This window comes from Salmo salar, chromosome ssa27 (genome assembly GCF_905237065.1).
Source record: "Salmo salar chromosome ssa27, Ssal_v3.1, whole genome shotgun sequence".
NCBI classification, from domain to species: Eukaryota; Metazoa; Chordata; class Actinopteri; order Salmoniformes; family Salmonidae; genus Salmo; species Salmo salar.
In genome coordinates this window covers 44,427,756-44,449,870 of record NC_059468.1, presented here as the reverse complement: position 1 = coordinate 44,449,870, position 22,115 = coordinate 44,427,756, and the positions used below count along the sequence as shown (strand labels likewise).

The 22,115-nt window shown below is 44.7% G+C and overlaps 1 protein-coding gene across 1 annotated transcript in view; it reads left to right on the top strand.

Moving 5' to 3' along the window:
• The window catches only part of LOC106589158 (CUB and sushi domain-containing protein 2), an 881,306-nt gene that overhangs the window by 748,358 nt on the left and 110,833 nt on the right, over positions 1–22,115 (top strand). The window contains exons 46-49 of the mRNA XM_045709574.1: positions 8,495–8,672; positions 11,071–11,216; positions 15,329–15,409; positions 17,970–18,083. Coding sequence (XP_045565530.1) covers positions 8,495–8,672; positions 11,071–11,216; positions 15,329–15,409; positions 17,970–18,083 — 519 coding nt within the window. The remainder of the gene's footprint in view (positions 1–8,494; positions 8,673–11,070; positions 11,217–15,328; positions 15,410–17,969; positions 18,084–22,115) is intronic.

Here is a 22,115-nt window from a genome sequence, read left to right as displayed (position 1 = left end):
GGGAGTGTTATATAGATATATATATATATATAGACAGAGGGAGAGAGAGGGAGTGTTATATAGATATATATATATATATATATATATAGAGACAGAGGGAGAGAGAGGGAGTGTTATATAGATATATATATATATATATATATATATAGAGACAGAGGGAGAGAGAGGGAGTGTTATATAGATATATATATATAGAGAGAGACAGAGGGAGAGAGAGGGAGTGTTATATAGATATATATATATATAGAGACAGAGGGAGAGAGGGAGTGTTATATAGATATATATATATATATATATAGACAGAGGGAGAGAGAGGGAGTGTTATATAGAAAGACAGAGATATATATATATATATCACACAGTTGAAGTCATAAGTTTACATACACATACACAATTAAAACTAGTTTTTCAACCACTCCACTGTCAAGGTTGTTGTCGGTGAATGAGGACCAAAACGCAGCAGGTACGTGAATGCTCATCTTGATTTTTAATTATCTTTCAAAACGAACATACAAAATAACAAAAACACGAACGATCAACAAAAACAGTCTGGTAAGGCACAAGGCGAAACACAGAACAATCACCCACAAATCACACATACAAACACACCCTAATATATGGAACTCTCAATCAAAGGCAGATAGACAACACCTGCCTTCAACTGAGAGTCCCAACCCCAATCAACCAAACATAGAAACACACAACCTAGACTAACCATAGAATACTAAACATAAACCAAAACCCGGAATTACTAAATCAAACACCCTTTACACAAAACACACCACCCCGAACCACATAAAACAAATACCCCCTGCCACGCCCTGACCAAACTACAAAACAATTAACCTTATATACTGGCCAGGACGTGACAGTACCCCCCCCTTAAAGGTGCTACCCCAGAAGCACCTTAACAAAAAAATAATCCCAAGCAACACCAACAAAAAGTCCCCTTTTCTAAAGGGAGGGAAGGGAGGGTGGCTGCCGTCAACGACGGCACTGTGCTACACCCCCTCCCCAACCCACCTATTTCTGGAGGTGGCTCTGGCTCCGGCCGTTCCAGGCTGTCGGGCCACTCTGGCATCGCCCGGGGGGCAGTCGGGGCAGTCTGGCAATTCGGGAGAGTCTGGGCAGTCTGGCAATTCGGGACAGTCTGGGCAGTCTGGCAATTCGGGACAGTCTGGGCAGTCTGGCAATTCGGGACAGTCTGGGCAGTCTGGCAATTCGGGACAGTCTGGGCAGTCTGGCAATTCGGGACAGTCTGGGCAGTCTGGCCACTCCGGCAGTTCAGGGCAGTCTGGCCACTCCGGCAGTTCAGGGCAGTCTGGCCACTCCGGCAGTTCAGGGCAGTCTGGCCACTCCGGCAGTTCAGGGCAGTCTGGCCACTCCGGCAGTTCAGGGCAGTCTGGCCACTCCGGCAGTTCAGGGCAGTCTGGCCACTCCGGCAGTTCAGGGCAGTCTGGCCACTCCGGCAGTTCAGGGCAGTCTGGCCACTCCGGCAGTTCAGGGCAGTCTGGCCACTCCGGCAGTTCAGGGCAGTCTGGCCACTCCGGCAGTTCAGCGCAGTCTGGCCACTCCGGCAGTTCAGCGCAGTCTGGCCACTCCGGCAGTTCAGCGCAGTCTGGCCACTCCGGCAGTTCAGCGCAGTCTGGCCACTCCGGCAGTTCAGCGCAGTCTGGCCACTCCGGCAGTTCAGCGCAGTCTGGCCACTCCGGCAGTTCAGCGCAGTCTGGCCACTCCGGCAGTTCAGCGCAGTCTGGCCACTCCGGCAGTTCAGCGCAGTCTGGCCACTCCGGCAGTTCAGCGCAGTCTGGCCACTCCGGCAGTTCAGCGCAGTCTGGCCACTCCGGCAGTTCAGCGCAGTCTGACCACTCCGGCAGTTCAGCGCAGTCTGACCTCTCTGGCGACTGTTGACTGGCGGGCAGCTCTGGCGACTGTTGACTGGCGGGCAGCTCTGACGACTGTTGACTGGCGGGCAGCTCTGACGACTGTTGACTGGCGGGCAGCTCTGACGACTGTTGACTGGCGGGCAGCTCTGACGATGACTGTTGACTGGCGGGCAGCTCTGACGATGACTGTTGACTGGCGGGCAGCTCTGACGATGACTGTTGACTGGCGGGCAGCTCTGACGATGACTGTTGACTGGCGGGCAGCTCTGACGATGACTGTTGACTGGCGGGCAGCTCTGACGATGACTGTTGACTGGCGGGCAGCTCTGACGATGACTGTTGACTGGCGGGCAGCTCTGATGATGACTGTTGACTGGCGGGCAGCTCTGATGATGACTGTTGACTGGCGGGCAGCTCTGATGATGACTGTTGACTGGCGAGGCAGGGTTGACGCACTTGTAGCCTGGTGCGTGGTGCTGGTACTGGGATTACCAGATTATGTACACGCACCTCCAGGCTAGTGCGGGGAGCGGGAACAGGACGAGTCGGACTGGGTTGACGCACTTCCGGGTCCGCACGAGAGACAGGAGCTGGAAACCCAGGGCTATGGAGGCGCACAGCCGGTCTAGATCTTACCTCCTGCACAACCCGCCTTGGCTGGATGGAACTAGTAGCCCTGTACGAGCGGGGTGCTCGTACAGGGCAGACTGGGCTGTGCAGGGGCCTGATGGTAGCCGTGCGTAGAGCGGGAGTTGGGTAGCCTGGTCCTCGGAGGCGTACCGGCGACCAGATGCGCTGCGCAGGCATCCTCCTACCAGGCTGGATGCCCGCTCTAGCACGGCACCTGCGAGGGGCTGGAATAACGCGCACCGGACTGTGCGTGCGTATGGGTGAGATAGTGCGCTCCTCAGCGAAACATAGCGCTCTCCACCCCATACGCTCCTCCATATAACCACGAGTAGCTGGCTTCCGGCTCTTCTTACGCCTAGCCAAACTACCCGTGTGCCCCCCCCCAAAATTTTCTTGGGGGTGCCTCTCGTGCTTCTCCTTCAGCGCGTACTTGGCCTCGTACCACCGCCTCTCTGCCTTGGCTGCCTCAATTTCCCCCTGCGGGCGTCGATAATCCCCAGCCTGATGCCAGGGTCCGGCCCCGTCCAGAACTTCCTCCCAAGTCCACTTCTCCCGCCAGTCCAACTCGAACTCCGTCTGCTCCTTCCTCTGCTGCTTGGTCCTTTGGTGGTGGGTGATTCTGTCAAGGTTGTTGTCGGTGAATGAGGACCAAAACGCAGCAGGTACGTGAATGCTCATCTTGATTTTTAATTATCTTCAAAACGAACATACAAAATAACAAAAAAACACGAACGATCAACAAAAACAGTCTGGTAAGGCACAAGGCGAAACACAGAACAATCACCCACAAATCACACATACAAACACACCCTAATATATGGAACTCTCAATCAAAGGCAGATAGACAACACCTGCCTTCAACTGAGAGTCCCAACCCCAATCAACCAAACATAGAAACACACAACCTAGACTAACCATAGAATACTAAACATAAACCAAAACCCGGAATTACTAAATCAAACACCCTTTACACAAAACACACCACCCCGAACCACATAAAACAAATACCCCCTGCCACGCCCTGACCAAACTACAAAACAATTAACCTTATATACTGGCCAGGACGTGACATCCACAAATTTCTTGTTAACAAACTATAGTTTTGGCAAGTTGGTTAGGACATCTACTTTGTGCATGACAAGTAATTTTTCCAACAATTGTTTACAGACAGATTATTTCACTTATAATTCACTATATCTCAATTCCAGTGGGTCAGAAGTTTACATACACTAAGTTGACTGTGTCTTTAAACAGCTTGGAAAATTCCAGAAAATTATGTCATGGCTTTAGAAGCTTCTGATAGGCTAATTGACATAATTTGAGTCAATTGGAGGTGTACCTGTGGATGTATTTCAAGGACTACCTTCAAACTCAGTGCCTCTTTGCTTGGCATCATGGGAAAATCAAAAGAAATCAGCCAAGACCTCAGAAAAGAAATTGTAGACCTCCACAAGTCTGGTTCATCTTTGGGAGCAATTTCCAAACGCCTGAAGGTACCACATTCATCTGTACAAACAATAGTACGCAAGTATAAACACCATGGGACCACGCAGCCGTCATACCGCTCAGGAAGGAGACGCGTTCTGTCTCCTAGAGATGAACGTACTTTGGAGCAAAAATTGCAAATCAATCCCAGAACAACAGCAAAGGACCTTGTGAAGATGCTGGAGGAAACAGGTACAAAAGTATCTATATCCACAGTAAAACAAGTCCTATATCGACATAACCTGAAAGGCTGCTCAGCAAGGAAGAAGCCACTGCTCCAAAACCGCCATAAAAAAGCCAGACTACGGTTTGCAACTGCACATGGGGACAAAGATTGTACTTTTTGGAGAAATGTCCTCTGGTCTGTTGAAACAAAAATAGAACTGTTTGGCCATAATGACCATTGTTATGTTTGGAGGAAAAAGTGGGGGGCTGCAAGCCAAAGAACACCATCCCAACCGTGAAGCACGGGGGTGGCAGGATCATGTTGTGGGGGTGCTTTGCTGCAGGAGGGGCAAGTGCACTTCACAAAATAGATAACTTCATTAGGCAGGAAAATTATGTGGACATATTGAAGCAACATCTCAAGACATCAGTCAGGAAGTTAAAGCTTGGTCGCAAATGGGTCTTCCAAATGGACATTGACCCCAAGCATACTTCCAAAGTTGTGGCAAAATGGCTTAAGGACAACAAAGTCAAGGTATTGGAGTGGCCATCACCAAGCACTGACCTCAATCCTATAGAAAATGTGTGGGCAGAACTGAAAAAGTGTGCGTGAGCAAGGAGGCCTACAAACCTGACTCAGTTACTCCAGCTCTGTCAGGAGGAATGGGACAAAATTCACCCAAATTATTCTGGGAAGCTTGTGGAAGGCTACCTGAAACGTTTGACCCAAGTTCAACAATTTAAAGGCTTTCAAGAATCTCTTTGAAGAATCTACCAAATACTAATTGAGTGTATGCAAACTTCTTACCCACTGGGAATGTGATGAAATAAATAAAAGCTGAAATAAATCATTCTCTCTACTATTATTCTGACACTTCACATTATTAAAATAAAGTGGTGATGTTAACTGACATAAGACAGGGAATTTTTACTAGGATTAAATGTCAGGAATTGTGAAAAACTGAGTTTAAATGTAATTGGCGAAGGTGTATGTAAACTTCCGACTTCAACTGTATATAGAGAGACAGAGACAGAGGGAGAGAGAATGCCAAGACTGTGCAAAGATGCCATCAAGGAATAGGGTGTCTACTTTCAAGAAATATATATATATATATTCATTCTCTCAGCCAGCTTGTTGAGGTAGTCACCTGGAATTTATTTCAATTAACAGGTGTGCCTTGTTAAAATGTCATTTTTGGAATTTATTTCATTCTTAATGTGTTTGAGCGAATCAGTTGTGTTGTGACAAGGTAGGGGTTGTATACAGAAGCTATCCCTATTTGGTAAAAGACCAAGTCCATATTATGTCAAGAACAGCTCAAATAAGCAAACAACAGTCCATCATTACTTTAAGACATGAAGTTCAGTCAATCCGGAACATTTCAGGAACTTTGAGTTTCTTCAAGTGCAGTCGCAAAAACCACAGGAAGGAAAGCCCCAGAGTTACCTCTGCTGCAGACTACTAGCCTCAGAAATCGGCAACTAGCTGCACCTCAGATTGCAGCCCAAATAAATGCTTCATGGAGTTCAAGAAACAGGCACATCTCAAAATCAACTGTTCAGAGGAGACTGTGTGACTCAGGCCTTCATGGTTGAATTACTGCAAAGAAACCACAACTAAAGGACACCAATAATAACAAGAGAATTGCTTGGGCCAAGAAACACGAGCAATGGACATTAGAACAGTGGAAATCTGTCCTCTGGTCTGACGAGATTTTGGTTCCAATCACCGTGTCTTCATGAGGCGCAGAGTAGGTGAACAGATGATCTCTGCATGTGTGGTTCCCACAGTGAAGCATGGAGGAAGAGGTGTGATGGTGCTTTGCTGGTGACACTGTCAGTGATTTATTTAGAATTCAAGGCACAATTAACCAGCATGGCTACCACAGCATTCTGCAGCGATACGCCATCCCATCTGGTTTGAGCTTCGTGGGACTAGAATTTGTTCTTCAACAGGACAATGACCCAACACACCTCTAGGCTCCTTAAGAGCTGTTTGACCAAGAAGGAGAGTGATGGTGCTGCATCAGATGACCTGGCCTCTACAATCACCCGACCTCAACTCAATTGAGATGGTTTGGGATGAGTTGGACTGCAAAGTGAAGGAAAATCAGCCAACAAGTGCTCAGCATATGTGGGAACTCCTTCAAGATTGTTGTGAAAGCATTCTAGGTGACTACCTCATGAAGCTGATTGAGAGAATGCCAAGATTGTGCAAAGCTGTCATCAAGGGTGGCTAGTTTGAAGAATATCAAATATAAAATATGTTTTAATTTGTTTAACACATTTTTGGTTACTACATTATATGTGTTATTTCATAGTTTTTCTGTCTTCACTATTATTCTACAATGTAGAAAATTGTCAAAATAAAGAAAAACCCTTGAATGAGTAAGTTTGTGTCCAAACTTTTGACTGGTACCATTGCTGCTAACTTAAGTATTTTCATAAACAAAACTATTTTGTAAGATGTCTGTACTACCGTGATTCTATTCCTATATTCCACTCAGGGTCTCTCTTCTCCCAGCACAGTGTCTATATAGTCTGGTTATAGTCTGGTTAGTGATATAGTCTGGTTATAGTCTGGTTAGTGTTATAGTTTGGTTAGTGATATAGTCTGGTTAGTGATATTTTCTGGTTAGTGTTATAGTCTGGTTAGTGATATAGTCTGGTTAGTGATATAGTCTGGTTAGTGTTATAGTCTGGTATATGATATAGTCTGGTTAGTGTTATAGTCTGGTTATAGTCTGGTTAGTGATATAGTCTGGTTAGTGTTATAGTCTGGTTAGTGATATAGTCTGGTTATAGTCTGGTTGGTGATATAGTCTGGTTGTGAATAGAATCACGGTAGTACAGACATCTTACAAAATAGTTTTGTTTATGAAAATGTCTATGGGGGTTTAGGAGGGAAGTTAGGAGGTGTCTATATAGTCTGGTTATAGTCTGGTTAGGGGGTTTAGGAGGGAAGTTAGGAGGTGTCTATATAGTCTGGTTATAGTCTGGTTAGGAGGTTTAGGAGGGAAGTTAGGAGGTGTCTATATAGTCTGGTTATAGTCTGGTTAGGGGGTTTAGGAGGGAAGTTAGGAGGTGTCTATATAGTCTGGTTATAGTCTGGTTAGGGGGTTTAGGAGGGAAGTTAGGAGGTGTCTATATAGTCTGGTTATAGTCTGGTTAGGGGGTTTAGGAGGGAAGTTAGGAGGTGTCTATATAGTCTGGTTATAGTCTGGTTAGGGGGTTTAGGAGGGAAGTTAGGAGAGGAGGGGGGTTCAACATCAGCGTTGTTACAGGACCGCCTGCATGTTCTGGGAACATTTGAAACATCCATATAAATGCAAAGCACCAGACCCCCTTAGAGGGGTTTAGAAGGTGTGTGTGTTTGGAGGGAGGGAGGGAGGGAAGGAAGGAAGGAAGGAAGGAAGGAAGGAAGGAAGGAAGGAAGGAAGGAAGGAAGGAAGGAAGGAAGGAAGGAAGGAAGGAAGGAAGGAAGGAAGGAAGGAAGGAAGGAAGGAAGGAAGGAAGGAAGGAGCGCAAATCTGTCAGTTAGTGGGGAAGGGGAGACTATGAAGCCCCGGAGCAAATGCTCTGTCGTGGGGCTATGAGAGTCAGAGACGAGGGGTAGGAGGAGGGGGGTTGGAGGGTGCTGTGGGGTCAGAGACTAGGGGTAGGAAGAGTGTCCTCTACTGCCCAGCAAGACTACTACCCCCTAACACATCCTTCTACTCCATCCCTACCTCCCTCCCCAGCCCCATATAGCCTCCACTCCTCCCTCCACAGCCCCATATAGCCTCATTCCTCCTTCCCCAGCCTCCACTGGGATGGGGTTGTGGCCTTATCTTCCTGGAACACTCCAACCGAGTCCTCACTCGCTAAGAGAGAGAGAGAGAGAGAGAGAGAGAGAGAGAGAGAGAGAGAGAGAGAGAGAGAGAGAGAGAGAGAGAGAGAGAGAGAGAGAGAGAGAGAGAGAGAGAGAGAGAGAGAGAGAGAGAGAGAGAGACCGTTTTACCCATTTCATATTTATAACCAGAGAATAAGGAGTCATATTGTGTGTCCCAACATATGTTCATTTATGTACACACCCACGTCTGTGCCTGTGCTTCCACATCCATCCAGGTTACACCAGCCCGTCCCCAGATCTCCTGTGATGATATCTAATTAAATTGGCTTTAATGTAGGTGATAGAACAACAGAGAGAGAATATCATCCTTTGTTTCCACTGATTCCCCTGGAATCAGGGTTTTTTATTCAGTCTGTGGGATTTATTCTCTCTCTCCCCATCTCCCCAGTGCCCTGTGGGATTTATTCTCTCTCTCCTTCTCCCCCCATCTCCCCAGTGCCCTGTGGGGGTAACATAACGTCAGACAACGGGACTATCTTCTCTCCTGGTTACCCGGAGGAGTACCCCAGCTCTGCTGACTGTACCTGGCTGATCACCGTAGCAACAGGGCTGGGTGTCAGACTCAACTTTACCCTACTGCAGGTCCATGGGCCACATGACTTCATCACTGTCTGGTGAGTGTATATATATATATATATATATATATATAAACTTTTATTTAACCAGGAAAAGTCAGAGGTCATCAGGAAACAGTGAGCCCTACCTTGCTCATGATGCACATTTGGAGTCTGCCAACCTGACACAGTCCAATAGGAAATTGGGACTTCTTCATCTTTTACTACAGAGACAAATTGGCTGGTGTCACATTTCCCCAGTTTCCTCGTTAACACTGATGTTACTGGGTCGTTCCATGAAAAGAGTGCCTTTGATATTACCAGTAGAAATTGTGCACAAATCTTGCATTTTAGATGCATGTTACATTAAATTGCAATCAATATGATTTGTATATGAAGAAAATACTTTTTAACACATTTAATCCCAACCTTGCTCTTAAGTTTTCACCATCATTGCAAAGCCCTAGTCGTATTATTGTGTTGCTTTGACAAAGTCATTTCTGAAGATAATGATGATTTAATGTTTCATGTGATTTGTTTACTTGTTTATTTGTTTATTTGTTTACCCTGTCAACCCTGTTACGTGAACTGAATCCTCATTTTATTATTTTATTATTTTTTATTCAAGGACAATATTCCTTTTAAACTAAAGAAAAACAACAGCATCTAAACAAACACTGAACATCTAATAGTCAAATGAGTCATCATGCATTAATAATGCGTTTAACTCCCTGTTGTACACAACAAGCTTCCATTCTCCCTGTCAAAAGGGAGTTTTTTGGGCTGATTTAACATGAAGTCATCAACCCTGTTTCTTTAATAGGCACTTACTGGGGAATAAAAAATATGAAGTTGAACAGAATGTAAAAATGCTGTGATATAAAACATTTTTTTTTATATTATTTTTTTTTTTTACCAAGTGACACTTCTCAAAACAAATGGAATTGGTGGAATGACCCAAATCTCAACCTCCACTGCTTTTACTGTGCCAGTGTCTGCCACTGAGTGGGTCTGTTATGGCGTTGGGCTTGCTTGGCTGTAGCACTGTAGTTGCATTGCAAATGGCGCCCTACTCCCTATAGAGTGCACTACTTTTAACCAGGACCCTATTGGGGAATGGCACCCTATTCCCTACGTAGTGCACTACTTTAGACCAGAAGAAGTAGTGCACAATACAGGGTGCCATTTCAGAGGCAGGCCGTGAATCAGTTCTGTTCTCCCCAGCCGTGCGTTTGCAGAGCCAGGTGTAATCTGGGATGAACACACACACACACACACACACACACACACACACACACACACACACACACACACACACACACACACACACACACACACACACACACACACACACACACACACCGTCAGAGACAGATGGTTTTTAGAGCTGAATGGCTGAGGGAGAAATAGGGTCGTGTGCTAAATGGGGACACTAGGAAGGCATGGGCACAAGCTTCCACGGGCCACTCCCATTGGACGGCAGTAGGAGGACTGGGTGGGAAGGTGTGTCCTAACTTTTGACTGGTACTGTAAAATATATATATATATAATATATACCAGAAAAGTTGTCAAAAACAAACAAGATAATATCTTTTTTTTTAAATCTTTATTTTAACAGGGAAAACAGACTGAGACCTGGATCTCTTTTACAGCTGTGCCCTGTGTAAACATGTTGACATGTACAGTTTTAGGCATACAGACAATAACATTTCAAACATACAAAACAAAGACACAATTCAACAGAAACAATCACAGACAACATCATATTGATCCTCCATAACATTTTTTGAAATGGGCAAGGGACACCAGAGTGTCTAACTTAAGTTGGATCTGCAGTTTGTTCCATAAATAAGGTGCAAAGGAACTAAAGGCAGTCCTACCCAACTCTGTGGAGACCAAAGAGAGGGGGGGTTAATAAAATTTTAAAAAAAAACAGAGTGGGTTATCTTGCTTTCCTGTAATATCTTTGTTTGGAGGGAAGAATCGTTTTTTTAACTCGGGCTTTTCCAGGGACCTCTCCATATATCCCAATGCATCTCCGTACAGTATTATCACAATGCTTATATGCCGATATGATATGAATTGAACCTCTCACAACACTCACGATTCTATATGTATTGAGATGCGATAGTACTGCCGCTGCAGAAGGACAAGAGAGAGCTTGAAAATTAAAATTAAAATTAAAAAGTAATCATGGAAATAATAGTGATGAGAAAAAAGTGACCATTTTATTTATTTATATTTTTTTTTAAGAAAGAAAACAAGAAATTAAAGACAAATCCCGGAGATTTGGTGCAGATTACAGCCAACTAGCTCCAAAATAATACTGCGATATTGTAAAAAAATTATATTGCGCTGTATCCCCAAAATAATATCCCGATCTGTAACTATATCGATTATTTTTTTTCTTCCCACATCACTAATTTTAACCTCTGACCCTTTACCTGTCATCCATTAGGGACGGCCCACAGGTGACAGCCAGGAAGCTAGGTGTGTTTATGGAAGGAGAGCCCAACGAACCAGCCAGCAGCACGTCCAATCAGATCCTGGTGCGTTTCCGTAGCAACACAGAGAAAGGTGGACTATTCCAAATCAACTATCAAGGTATGTAGAGTATCAACTCCATCACCGCTTTGTCTCTCTCTCTGTCTCTCTCCCTGTCTGTCTGTCTCTCTCTCACTCTTCCTCTCTGTCTCTCTCCCTGTCTGTCTCTCTGTCTCTCTCTCTCTCTCTGTCTCTCTCCCTGTCTCTCTGTCTCTCTCTCACTCTTCCTCTCTGTCTCTCTCCCTGTCTGTCTCTCTGTCTCTCTCTCTCTCTCTCACTCTTCCTCTCTGTCTCTCTGTCTCTCTGTCTCTCTCTCTCTCTCTCTCTCTCTCTCTCTCTCACTCTTCCTCTCTGTCTCTCTCCCTGTCTCTCTCTCTCTCTCTCTCTCTCTCTCTCACTGTTCCTCTCTGTCTCTCTCTCTCTCTCTCTCTCACACTCTTCCTCTCTGTCTGTCTCTCTCTCTCTCTCTCTCTCTCTCTCTCTCTCTCTCTCTCACACTCTTCCTCTCTGTCTCTCTCTCTCTCTCTCTCTTCCTCTCTGTCTCTCTCCCTGTCTGTCTCCCTGTCTCTCTCTCTCTCACTCTTCCTCTCTGTCTCTCTCTCTCTCTGTCTCCCTCTCTCACTCTCCCTCTCTGTCTCTCTCTCTCTCAATTTCAATTACATTTCAATTTAAGTGCTTTATTTTCATGGGAAACATATGTTTACATTGCCATTGAAATCTTGCTGCTGTGATGTCACACTGTGGTATTTCACCCAGTAGATATGTGAGTTTATTGAAATTGTATTTGTTTTCTAATTCTTTGTGGATCTGTGTAATCCAAGGGAAAAATGTGTCTCTAATATGGTCATACATTTGGCAGGAGGTTAGGAAGTGCAGCTCAGTTTCCACCTCATTTTGTGGTCAGTGTGCACATAGCCTGTCTTCTCTTGAGAGCCAGGTCTGCCTACGGCGGCCTTTCTCAATAGCAAGGCTATGCTCACTGAGTCTGTACATAGTCAAAGCTTTCCTTAAGTTTTGGTCAGTCACAGTGGTCAGGTATTCTGCCACTATGTACTCTCTGTTTAGGGCCAAATAGCATTCTAGTTTGCTCTGTTTTTTGTTAATTCTTTCCAATGTGTCAAGTCATTATCTTTTCGTTTTCTCATGATTTGGTTGGTGTCTAATTGTGTTGCTGTCCTGGGACTCTGTGGGGTGTGTTTGTGTTTGTGAACTGAGCCCCAGGACCAGCTTGCTTAGGGGGGCTCTACTCCAGGTTCATCTCTCTGTAGGTGATGGCTTTGTTATGGAAGGTTTGGAGAATCACTTCCTTATAGATGGTTGTAGAATTGAATGGCTCTTTTCTGGATTTTGAAAATTAGCGGGTATCGGCCTAATTCTGCTCTGCACGCATTATTTTGTGTGTTGCGTTTTAAACAGAATTCTGAATGCAGAGTCTCAATTTGATGTTTGTCCCATTTTGTGAATTCTTGGTTGGTGAGAGGACCCCAGATCTCACAATCATAAAGGGCACTTTTCTGGATTTTCTGGATAAAGGTCTCTTTTCTGATGTTTAGGGTTCTATAACTGATTCAAGTATTTTTAGCCAGATCCTAATTGGTATGTCAAATTATATGTTCATTTTGATGGCATAGAAGGCCCTTCTTGCCTTGTCTCTCAGATCGTTCACAGCTTTGTGGAAGTTACCTGTGACTCTGATGTTTAGGCTGAGGTTTGTGTCATTTTTTGTGTGCTCTAGGGCAATGGTGTCTAGATGGAATTTGTATTTGTGGTCCTGGCAACTGGAACACCATTATTTTGGTCTTACTGAGATTTACTGTCAGGGCCCAGTTCTCACAGAATCTGTACAGAAGATCTAGGTGCTGCTGTAGGTCATCCTTGGTTGGTAACAGAAGCACCAGATCATCAGCAAACAGTAGACATTTGATTTCTGAGTCTAGTAGGGTGAGGCCGGGTGCTGCAGGCTGTTCTAGTGCCCTCGCCAATTCGTTGATATATTTGTTGAAGAGGGTGGGGCTCAAGCTGCATCCCTGTCTCACCCCACAGCCCTGATGAAGGAAATCTGTGTTTTTATTGCTGATTTTAACTGCACACTTGTTATTTGTCTACAAGGATTTTATCCTCTTATACATTGATGTTATAATGTGATATTGTAGAAGATGGCTATAACCCCAACACTGCTTTCATCATCAATTTGTAAATTGAGTCAAAAGCTTTTTTTGAAAATTAACAAAATATGAAAAGATTGCTTTTGTTTTGTTTTGTTTCTTTGTCAATAAGGGTCTGCAGGGTGTTTTACGCGATTTGACGTACAGTATTTTGGGAAGGAGACAATTTTACAATTGCTCAGGACATTGTTTTCATTGAAGAACTGTTGGAGTCTGCTGTTGATGATAATGCAGAGGAGTTTCCGAGATTACTGCTGATGCATATCCCGCGGTCAAATTGGTCTCCACTTTTGTGGATTGGGGAGATCAGTCCTTGGTTTCAAATATTCAAATATTAGGGAAGATGCCAGAGCTGAGGATGATGTTGAAGAGTTTAAGAATAGCCAATTGGAATTTGTGGTCTGTAAATGTTATCATTTCATGTAGGATACCATCAACACCACAGGCCTTTTTGGGTTGGAGGGTTTGTATTTTGTCCTGTAGTTCATTCAATGTAATTGGAGAATCCAGTGGGTTCTGGTAGTCTTTAATAGTTGATTCTAAGATTTGTATTTGATCATGTAAATGTTTTTGATGTTTGTTCTTTGTTTATGAGCTAAAAAGATTGGAGAAGTGGTTTACCCATATATCTCCATTTTGGATAGATAATTCTTCATGTTGTTGTTTGTTTAGAGTTTTCCAAATTTTCCCAGAAGTATTTTGATTCTATGGATTCTTCATTTACATTGAGCAGATTTCTGACGTGCTGTTCCTTCTTTTTCCGTAGTGTATTTCTGTATTGTTTTAGTGATTCACCATAGTGAAGGCGTAGACTCAGGTTTTCTGGGTCTCTGTGTTTTTTGGTTGGATAGGTTTCTCGATGTATTTCTCCGATTTTTTACATTCCTCATCAAAACATTTCTCATTGTTATTAATTTTCTTCATTTTTCTATTTGATATTTTTAGATTTGATAGGGAAGCTAAGAGTTCAAATATACTGTTTATATTTTCTACTGACAAGTTTACACCTTCACTATTACAGTGAAATGTTTTGTCCAGGAAGTTGTTCTAGAAGGGATTGAATTTGTTGTTGCCTAATAGTTTTTTGGTCGGTTTCCACACTAGTTTCCTTCCATCTATAGCATTTCTTAATATTATTCAGTTCCTTTGGCTTTGATGCCTCATGATTGAGTATGTCTTAGGTTTTCTGCCGGAATTTAAATTTTGTTATGCTAACTGATAGGTCAAATATTGTGTTCAGGCTTCCTACTTCCTATCGCAGAAAAACATTTTCTCCTGGAAATTGTCTAAAAGGGAATGGATTTTGTTTTTGTTGACTAATTTGGTGTTTGTCCCATTTTTGTGAATTCTTGGTTGGTGAGCGGACCCCAGACCTCACAACCATAAAGGGCAATGGTTTCTACAACTGCCCTCCTTCCACCAGAGGGGGCTGCTGAGGGGAGGATGGGCTCATAATAATGTCTGGAACGGAGCGAATGGAACGGCATTCCATTGATTCTTATCCAGTCGTACGAACGCATCCTCCTTGATTAAGGAGCCACCAACCCCCTGTTCCTTCCATCTATTGCATTTGCTATTAGTATGTAGTTCGTTCAGCTTCGATGCCTCACGATGGAGTGTTGCTCTGTTCAAGTAGACTGTGATTTAGCTGTGATCTGATATTGACTGTGAACACTCTGAGAGACTCTGGGTTGAGGTCAGTGATAAAGTAGTCTACAGTACTACTGCCAAGAGATGAGCTATAGGTGTACCTACCATAGGAGTCCCCTCGAAGCCTACCTTTGACTATGTACAGACCCAGCGTGCAACAGAGTTGTGACCTGTTTTTTGTTAGTTATGTTGTCATGCTGTTGCTTAGGGAGTGCTGTCACCTCCAGGTAGGTGTTTGTCTGCCCATGTTCTCTCTCTCTCTCTCTCTCTCTCTCTCTCTCTCTCTCTCTCTCTCTCTCTCTCCCCCTACTAACAATGTCTAGAAGATAACATGGATGTACTTTCATTTGTTTCCAGCATATAGACTCCAGTTCTGCCTGCCTCCCCCTATCATACCCAATGCTGAGATCTTAATGGCCAGCAAGGAATTTAAAATTGGTGAGTCAACACACACACACAAATACAGTATTGTACATCTAACCTTGTGGGGACACACAATTCAGTCCCATTCAAAATCCTATTTTACCTAACCCTAACCCTAACCCTAATCTTAACCCTAAACCTAATCTTAACCCTAATCCTAACCCATACTCTTACCCTTAGCCTAATCTTAACTCTAACCTTAAACCTATCCATAAACCTAACCCTAGCTCCTAACCCTAAACCTAACCCTAGCTCCTAAACCTAACCCTAGCTCCTAACCCTAAACCTAACCCTAGCTCCTAACCCTAAACCTAACCCTAGCTCCTAACCCTAAACCTAACCCTAGCTCCTAACCCTAACCCTAACCCTAGCTCCTAACCCTAAACCTAACACTAGCTCCTAACCCTAAACCTAACCCTAGCTCCTAACCCTAAACCTAACCCTAGCTCCTAACCCTAAACCTAACCCTAGCTCCTAACCCTAAACCTAACCCTAGCTCCTAACCCTAAACCTAACCCTAGCTCCTAAACCTAACCCTAGCTCCTAACCCTAAACCTAACCCTAGCTCCTAACCCTAACCCTAGCTCCTATACCTAACCCTAGCTCCTAACCCTAAACCTAACCCTAGCTCCTAACCCTAACCCTAAACCTAACCCTAGCTCCTAACCCTAAACCTAAACCTAACCCTAGCTCCTAACCCTAAACCTAACCCTTAACCAAATTCTAACCTTAACCCTAAACCTAATTCTAACCTTAACCCTAAACCCCCATGAAATAGCATTTGACATCGTGGGGATCAAATTGTTTGTTTACTATTCTTGTGGGGACTTCTGGTCCCTGTAAGAATCGCTAAATAGTCACACACACACACACACACACACACACACACACACACACACACACACACACACACACACACACACACACACACACACACACATCTCCCCTACTCTCCAGCTCTGAGGAGAAACATCTTCTCCATAGCAAGGACTACACATCCAATTGGGCCATAGGCCAATGCTGATTCACTGCCAAACTACAGTACCCAGAGGGCCGTTGGTGAACAGGAAATTAATAATGATGAGCCAAATAGGGCCAGAAGAACTCACAGCAGGTGCTTCTGTTGCATTGGAAATGACAGATCATGTTTAGTCTGCATCCCCAAAAGCACCATATGTCCTATATAGTGTACTACTGTTGACCAGAGCCCTATGGCACCCTATTCCCTATATAGTGCACTACTTTAGACCAGAGCCCTATGGAACCCTATTCCCTATATAGTGCACTACTTTAGACCAGAGCCCTATGGCACCCTATTCCCTATATAGTGCACTACTTTAGACCAGAACCCTATGGAACCCTATTCCTTATATAGTGCACTACTTTAGACCAGAGCCCTATGGCACCATATTCCCTATATAGTGCACTACTTTAAACCAGAGCCCTATGGCACCCTATTCCCTATATAGTGCACTACTTTAGACCAGAGCCCTATGGAACCCTATTCCTTATATAGTGCACTACTTTAGACCAGAGCCCTATGGAACCCTATTCCCTATATAGTGCACTACTTTAGACCAGAGCCCTATGGCACCCTATTCCCTATATAGTGCACTACTTTAGACCAGAGCCCTATGGCACCATATTCCCTATATAGTGCACTACTGTGGATCACAGCCCTCCTCTCCACAGTAGAATGATTTGTCAACGAAAGACATCAAATCCAACAAAAAAAAAACAATGTTATTTGTCACATGCTTTGTAAACAACAGATGGACAGCGAACAGCTTACTTACGGGGGGCCCTTCCAAGCAACGCAGAGACAGACAAAATACATAAATACATAATAACACAATGAGTAACGATAACTTGGCTGTGTACACGGGGGGGGGTACCAGTAGCGAGGCCATGTTCGATGTCACGCAGAGGGAGATGAAAGAGTGGGATCCGTTGTTGATTGTCTTCCACGATGGGTTTTGTGGACTGTGTCTTTGGATGTTACAGATATTTGTGATCTTTCAGTTTTACGTGACATGACATGACATGACATGACATGACATGACATGACGAAGACAAATTCACTGTTGTTATTTACCGTCTCTCTCTCTCTCTTTCCCTCTTCCCCTCCCCTCACCTCCTCCCTCCCTCCCTCCCTCCCTCCCTCCCTCCCTCCCTCCCTCCCACCCTCCCTCCCTCCCTCCCTCCCTCCCTCCCTCCTCCCACCCTCCCTCCCTCTCCCTCCCTCCCTCCCTCCCTCCCTCCCTCCCTCCCTCCCTCCCTCCCTCCCTCCCTCTCTCCCTCCCTCCCTCCCTCCCTCCCTCCCTCCCACCCTCCCTCCCTCCCTCCCTCCCTCCCTCCTCCCTTCCTCCCTCCCTCTCTCCCACCCTCCCTCCCTCTCTCCCTCCCTCCCTCCCTCCCTCCTCCCTCCCTCCCACCCTCCCTCCCTCCCTCCCTCCCTCCCTCTCTCCCTCCCTCCCTCCCTCCCTCCCTCCCTCCCTCCCTCCCTCCCTCCCTCCCTCCCTCCCTCCCTCCTCCCTCCCTCCCTCCTCCCTCCTCCCTCCCTCCCTCCCTCCAGGTGACATAGTGCGTTACAGGTGTCTGCCAGGGTACCAGTTGAGTGGGAACAACATTCTGACCTGTAGTCTGGGGACTCACCTGGAGTTTCAGGGGCCTCCACCCTCCTGTGAAGGTAAGACATTTCCTGATCTGCCGTTAATAATAGGAGCTGGACCCTTATCCACACAGTGTCTCAGAGTAGGGGTGCTGGTCTACAATCAGGATTATGTGGACAGGGTTGACCTGATTCAAGATCAGAACTGGTCTACAATCAGGATTATGTGGACAGGGTTGACCTGATTCTAGATCAGAACTGGTCTACAATCAGGATTATGTGGACAGGGTTGACCTGATTCTAGATCAGAACTGGTCTACAATCAGGATTATGTGGACTCTGACACTTCAATTCAAGCCCTGACCTGCCTCATGGTAACTGCCCTTCACTCCAAACTGTTGAGCGTAAAAAATTTAAAAAAACGGCAGTTTTGTCACCGAAGCCCCATATACTACCCACCACTGCGACCTGTACGCTCTTGTTGGCTGGCCCTCGCTTCATATTCGTCGCCAAACCCACTGGCTAAAGGTTATCTACAAGTCTTTGCTAGGTAAAGCCCCACCTTATCTCAGCTCACTGGTCACCATAGCTGCACCCACCCGTAGCACGCGCTCCAGCAGGTATATCTCACTGGTCACCCCCAAAGCCAATTCCTCCTTTGGCCGCCTTTCCTTCCAGTTCTCTGCTGCCAATGACTGGAACGAACTGAAAAAATCTCTGAAGCTGGAGACTCATATCTCCCTCACTAACTTTAAGCACCAGCTGTCAGAGCAGCTCACAGATCACTGCGCCTGTACACAGCCCATCTGTAAATAGCCCATCCAACTACCTCATCCCCATACTGTATTCATTTATTTATTTTTGCTCCTTTGCACCCCAGTATCACTACTTGCACATTCATCTTCTGCACATCTACCATTCTAGTGTTTAATTGCTATATTGTAATTACTTCGCCACCATGGCCTATTTATTGCCTTAATAACTTACCTCATTTCCACTCACTGTATATAGACTTTTTGTTTTCTTTTTTTTCTACTGTATTATTGACTGTATGTTTGTTTATGTGTAATTCTGTGTTGTTGTATGTGTTGCACTGCTTTGCTTTATCTTGGCCAGGTCGCGGTTGTAAATGAGAACTTGTTCTCAACTAGCCTACCTGGTTAAGGCTAGGGGGGCAGTATTCGGAAGTTTGGATGACTGAGGTGCCCAAGGTAAACTGCCTGTTACTCAGGCCCAGAAGCTAGGATATGCATATAATTGGTAGATGTGGATAGAAAACACTCTACATTTTCTAAAACTGTTAAAATAATGTCTGTGAGTAAAACAGAACTGTCTTGGCAGGCGAAACCCCGAGGACAATCCATCCAGGATTTTTGTTGTTGTTGAGGTCATTCGATTTTCCAATGCTTTTCAATAGAAAACCCGAATTATTAGGACCCAGATTGCAGTTCCTATGGCTTCCACTAGATGTCAACAGTCTTTAGAAATTGGTTGATGTTTTTTTTTTTTTTTAATGAAGAAGTTTTCGTATTGTTTCTAAGTGTCACTCAGGTGGACTCTAGTCTTCTGGTCATCGTTGTTTTTCTCCGGTTTTGGAAACAGTTTATTCGTCTTAAATTTCAACGATTATTTACATTTTAGGGCACCTGAGGTTGGATTAGAAACATTGTTTGAAATGTTTGGACCAAGTTTACAGGTAACTTATTAGATAGTTTGTGGTCATGTTGGGCGAGTTGAAACCGGTGTTTTTCTGAATCAAACGTGCCAAATAAATTGACATTTTGGGGATATAAAGAAGGACTTTATCAAACAAAATCACCATTCATTGTGTAACTGAGACCTTTGGGATTTATCGCTATTTCTGCATTTCGTGATGCATCTACTTGGCTGGAAAATGTTTTTTTCATGCTTTTGTATTTTGGGCGCTGTCTCAGATAATCGCATGGTATGCTTTCACCGTAAAGCCTTTTTGAAATCTGACAAAGTGGCTGGATTAACAAGAAGTTAATCTTTTAAATGATGTGTATCTTCATGAATGTTTATTATTATGAATTTAGTATTTTAGAATTTCTCGCTCTGCAGTTTATTGGACGTTGTTGAAATCGATCCTGTTAACGGGATTCTAGCGGTTCCCTTCTTTAACCCGCCTCCTTCCCTTCATCTACACTGATTGAAGTGGATTTAACAGGTGACATCAATAAGGGATCACAACTTTCACCTGGATTCACCTGGTCAGTCTATGTCATGGAAAGAGAACAGGTAAATCAGGTGTTGGTTTGGTATTTGGTAGGAACATTGAGTTACACACCCAGATCTCATGTTGTATTTGGCTCTAAGAGTGCTGTGCCATCACACCTGACCCTATCTGAAGCTGTATCATTAAAACCTTATAACACCTGACCCTATCTGAAGCTGTATCATTAAAACCTTATAACACCGGCGTCCTTCTTCTCTCGCGGTCTGGCACACAAAGACCTCTCCCTGTCGCTAGGCTAACGTCTCTACCCGCCAGAGGTGTCTCCCTGTCGCTAGGCTAACGTCTCTACCCGCCAGAGGTGTCCCTTTGGTCTCTCTCTCTCTCTCTCTGTCTCTCTGTCTCTCTCTCTGTCTCTCTCTCTCTCTCTGTCTCTCTGTCTCTCTCTCTGTCTCTCTCTCAATCTCAGTCCCACTGTAGCTCAGTTGGTAGAGCATGGCGCTTGCAACGCCAGGGTTGTGGGTTCGATTCCCACGGGGGGCCAGTATGTAAAAATGTAATAAAAATGTATGCACTCTACTGTAAGTCGCTCTGGATAAGAGTGTCTGCTAAATGACTTAAATGTAAATGTAAATCTCTCTCTCTCTCTGTCTCTCTCTCCATCTCTGTCTCTCAATCTTTCTCTGACTCTCTCCCCTCATCTCTGTTCACACTCTCTCTCTCCCCTCACCTCTGTTTGCTCTCTCTTTCTCTGACTCTCTCCCCTCATCTCTGTTCACACTCTCTCTCTCCCCTCACCTCTGTTTGCTCTCTCTTTCTCTGACTCTCTCCTCTCATCTCTGTCTCTCTCTCTCTCCCTCCCTCTCTCTCTATCTCCCTCTCTCTCTCACATGGGTCCGCTCGCTCCTTCGTTGTCTGTTCATAGATTCAGCAGCAGCAGCCACATCTTAGTTCTCCCGGTGTGTTACTGTGTCTTCACTCCCGTGGGGGGGGGGATGAGTCATTTTTGAAGAAACTCCTGAGGTGTAATTCACCCTGTTCTCTCGTTGTGTTGTTGTCTTCAGTCCCGTGGGGATGGAGGGGAATGTTGAGGTGTAATTCACCCTGTTCTCTCGTTGTGTTGTTGTGTCTTCAGTCCCGTAGGGATGGAGGAGAATGTTGAGGTGATATACACGGCGTGAGGTCTGGAGCCAATGATAGCCTTGTTCCTACAATACTACGATTCATACTGTGGTTTGTGACTGATGTGTATGTCTTTCATTACTTTGGAGTTTAAGTTTTCTACCTCCCTTCTTTCTATCTTTCTTTCTTGCTCTCTCTTGCTCTCTCTATCTCAAATCAAATGTTCTTTGTCACATGCTTCATAAACAACAGGTGTAGACTAACAGTGAAATTCTTACTTTGGGCCTTAACATGGATACACTGGGTACCAGTACTGAGTCAATGATAACATGGATACTATATACACTGGGTACCAGTACTGAGTCAATGATAACATGGCTCTATACACTGGGTACCAGTACTGAGTCAATGATAACATGGCTCTATACACTGGGTACCAGTACTGAGTCAATGATAACATGGCTCTATACACTGGGTACCAGTACTGAGTCAATGATAACATGGATACTATATACACTGGGTACCAGTACTGAGTCAATGATAACATGGATACTATATACACTGGGTACCAGTACTGAGTCAATGATAACATGGCTACTATATACACATGTTACCATCATTATCCACACCTGTCACCATCATTACTTGCATCAGCACTCATTGGCCTCACTAGGTCTCCTTCACGTGTTGCTTGCCTTCCCTATATCTGTCTGTTTCCTCTGTTTCATCCACATTATCGTCATTTAACTTTCCCCTTTTGTCCGGAAGCTGTCTGTATTCTGTTCATGTCTGTT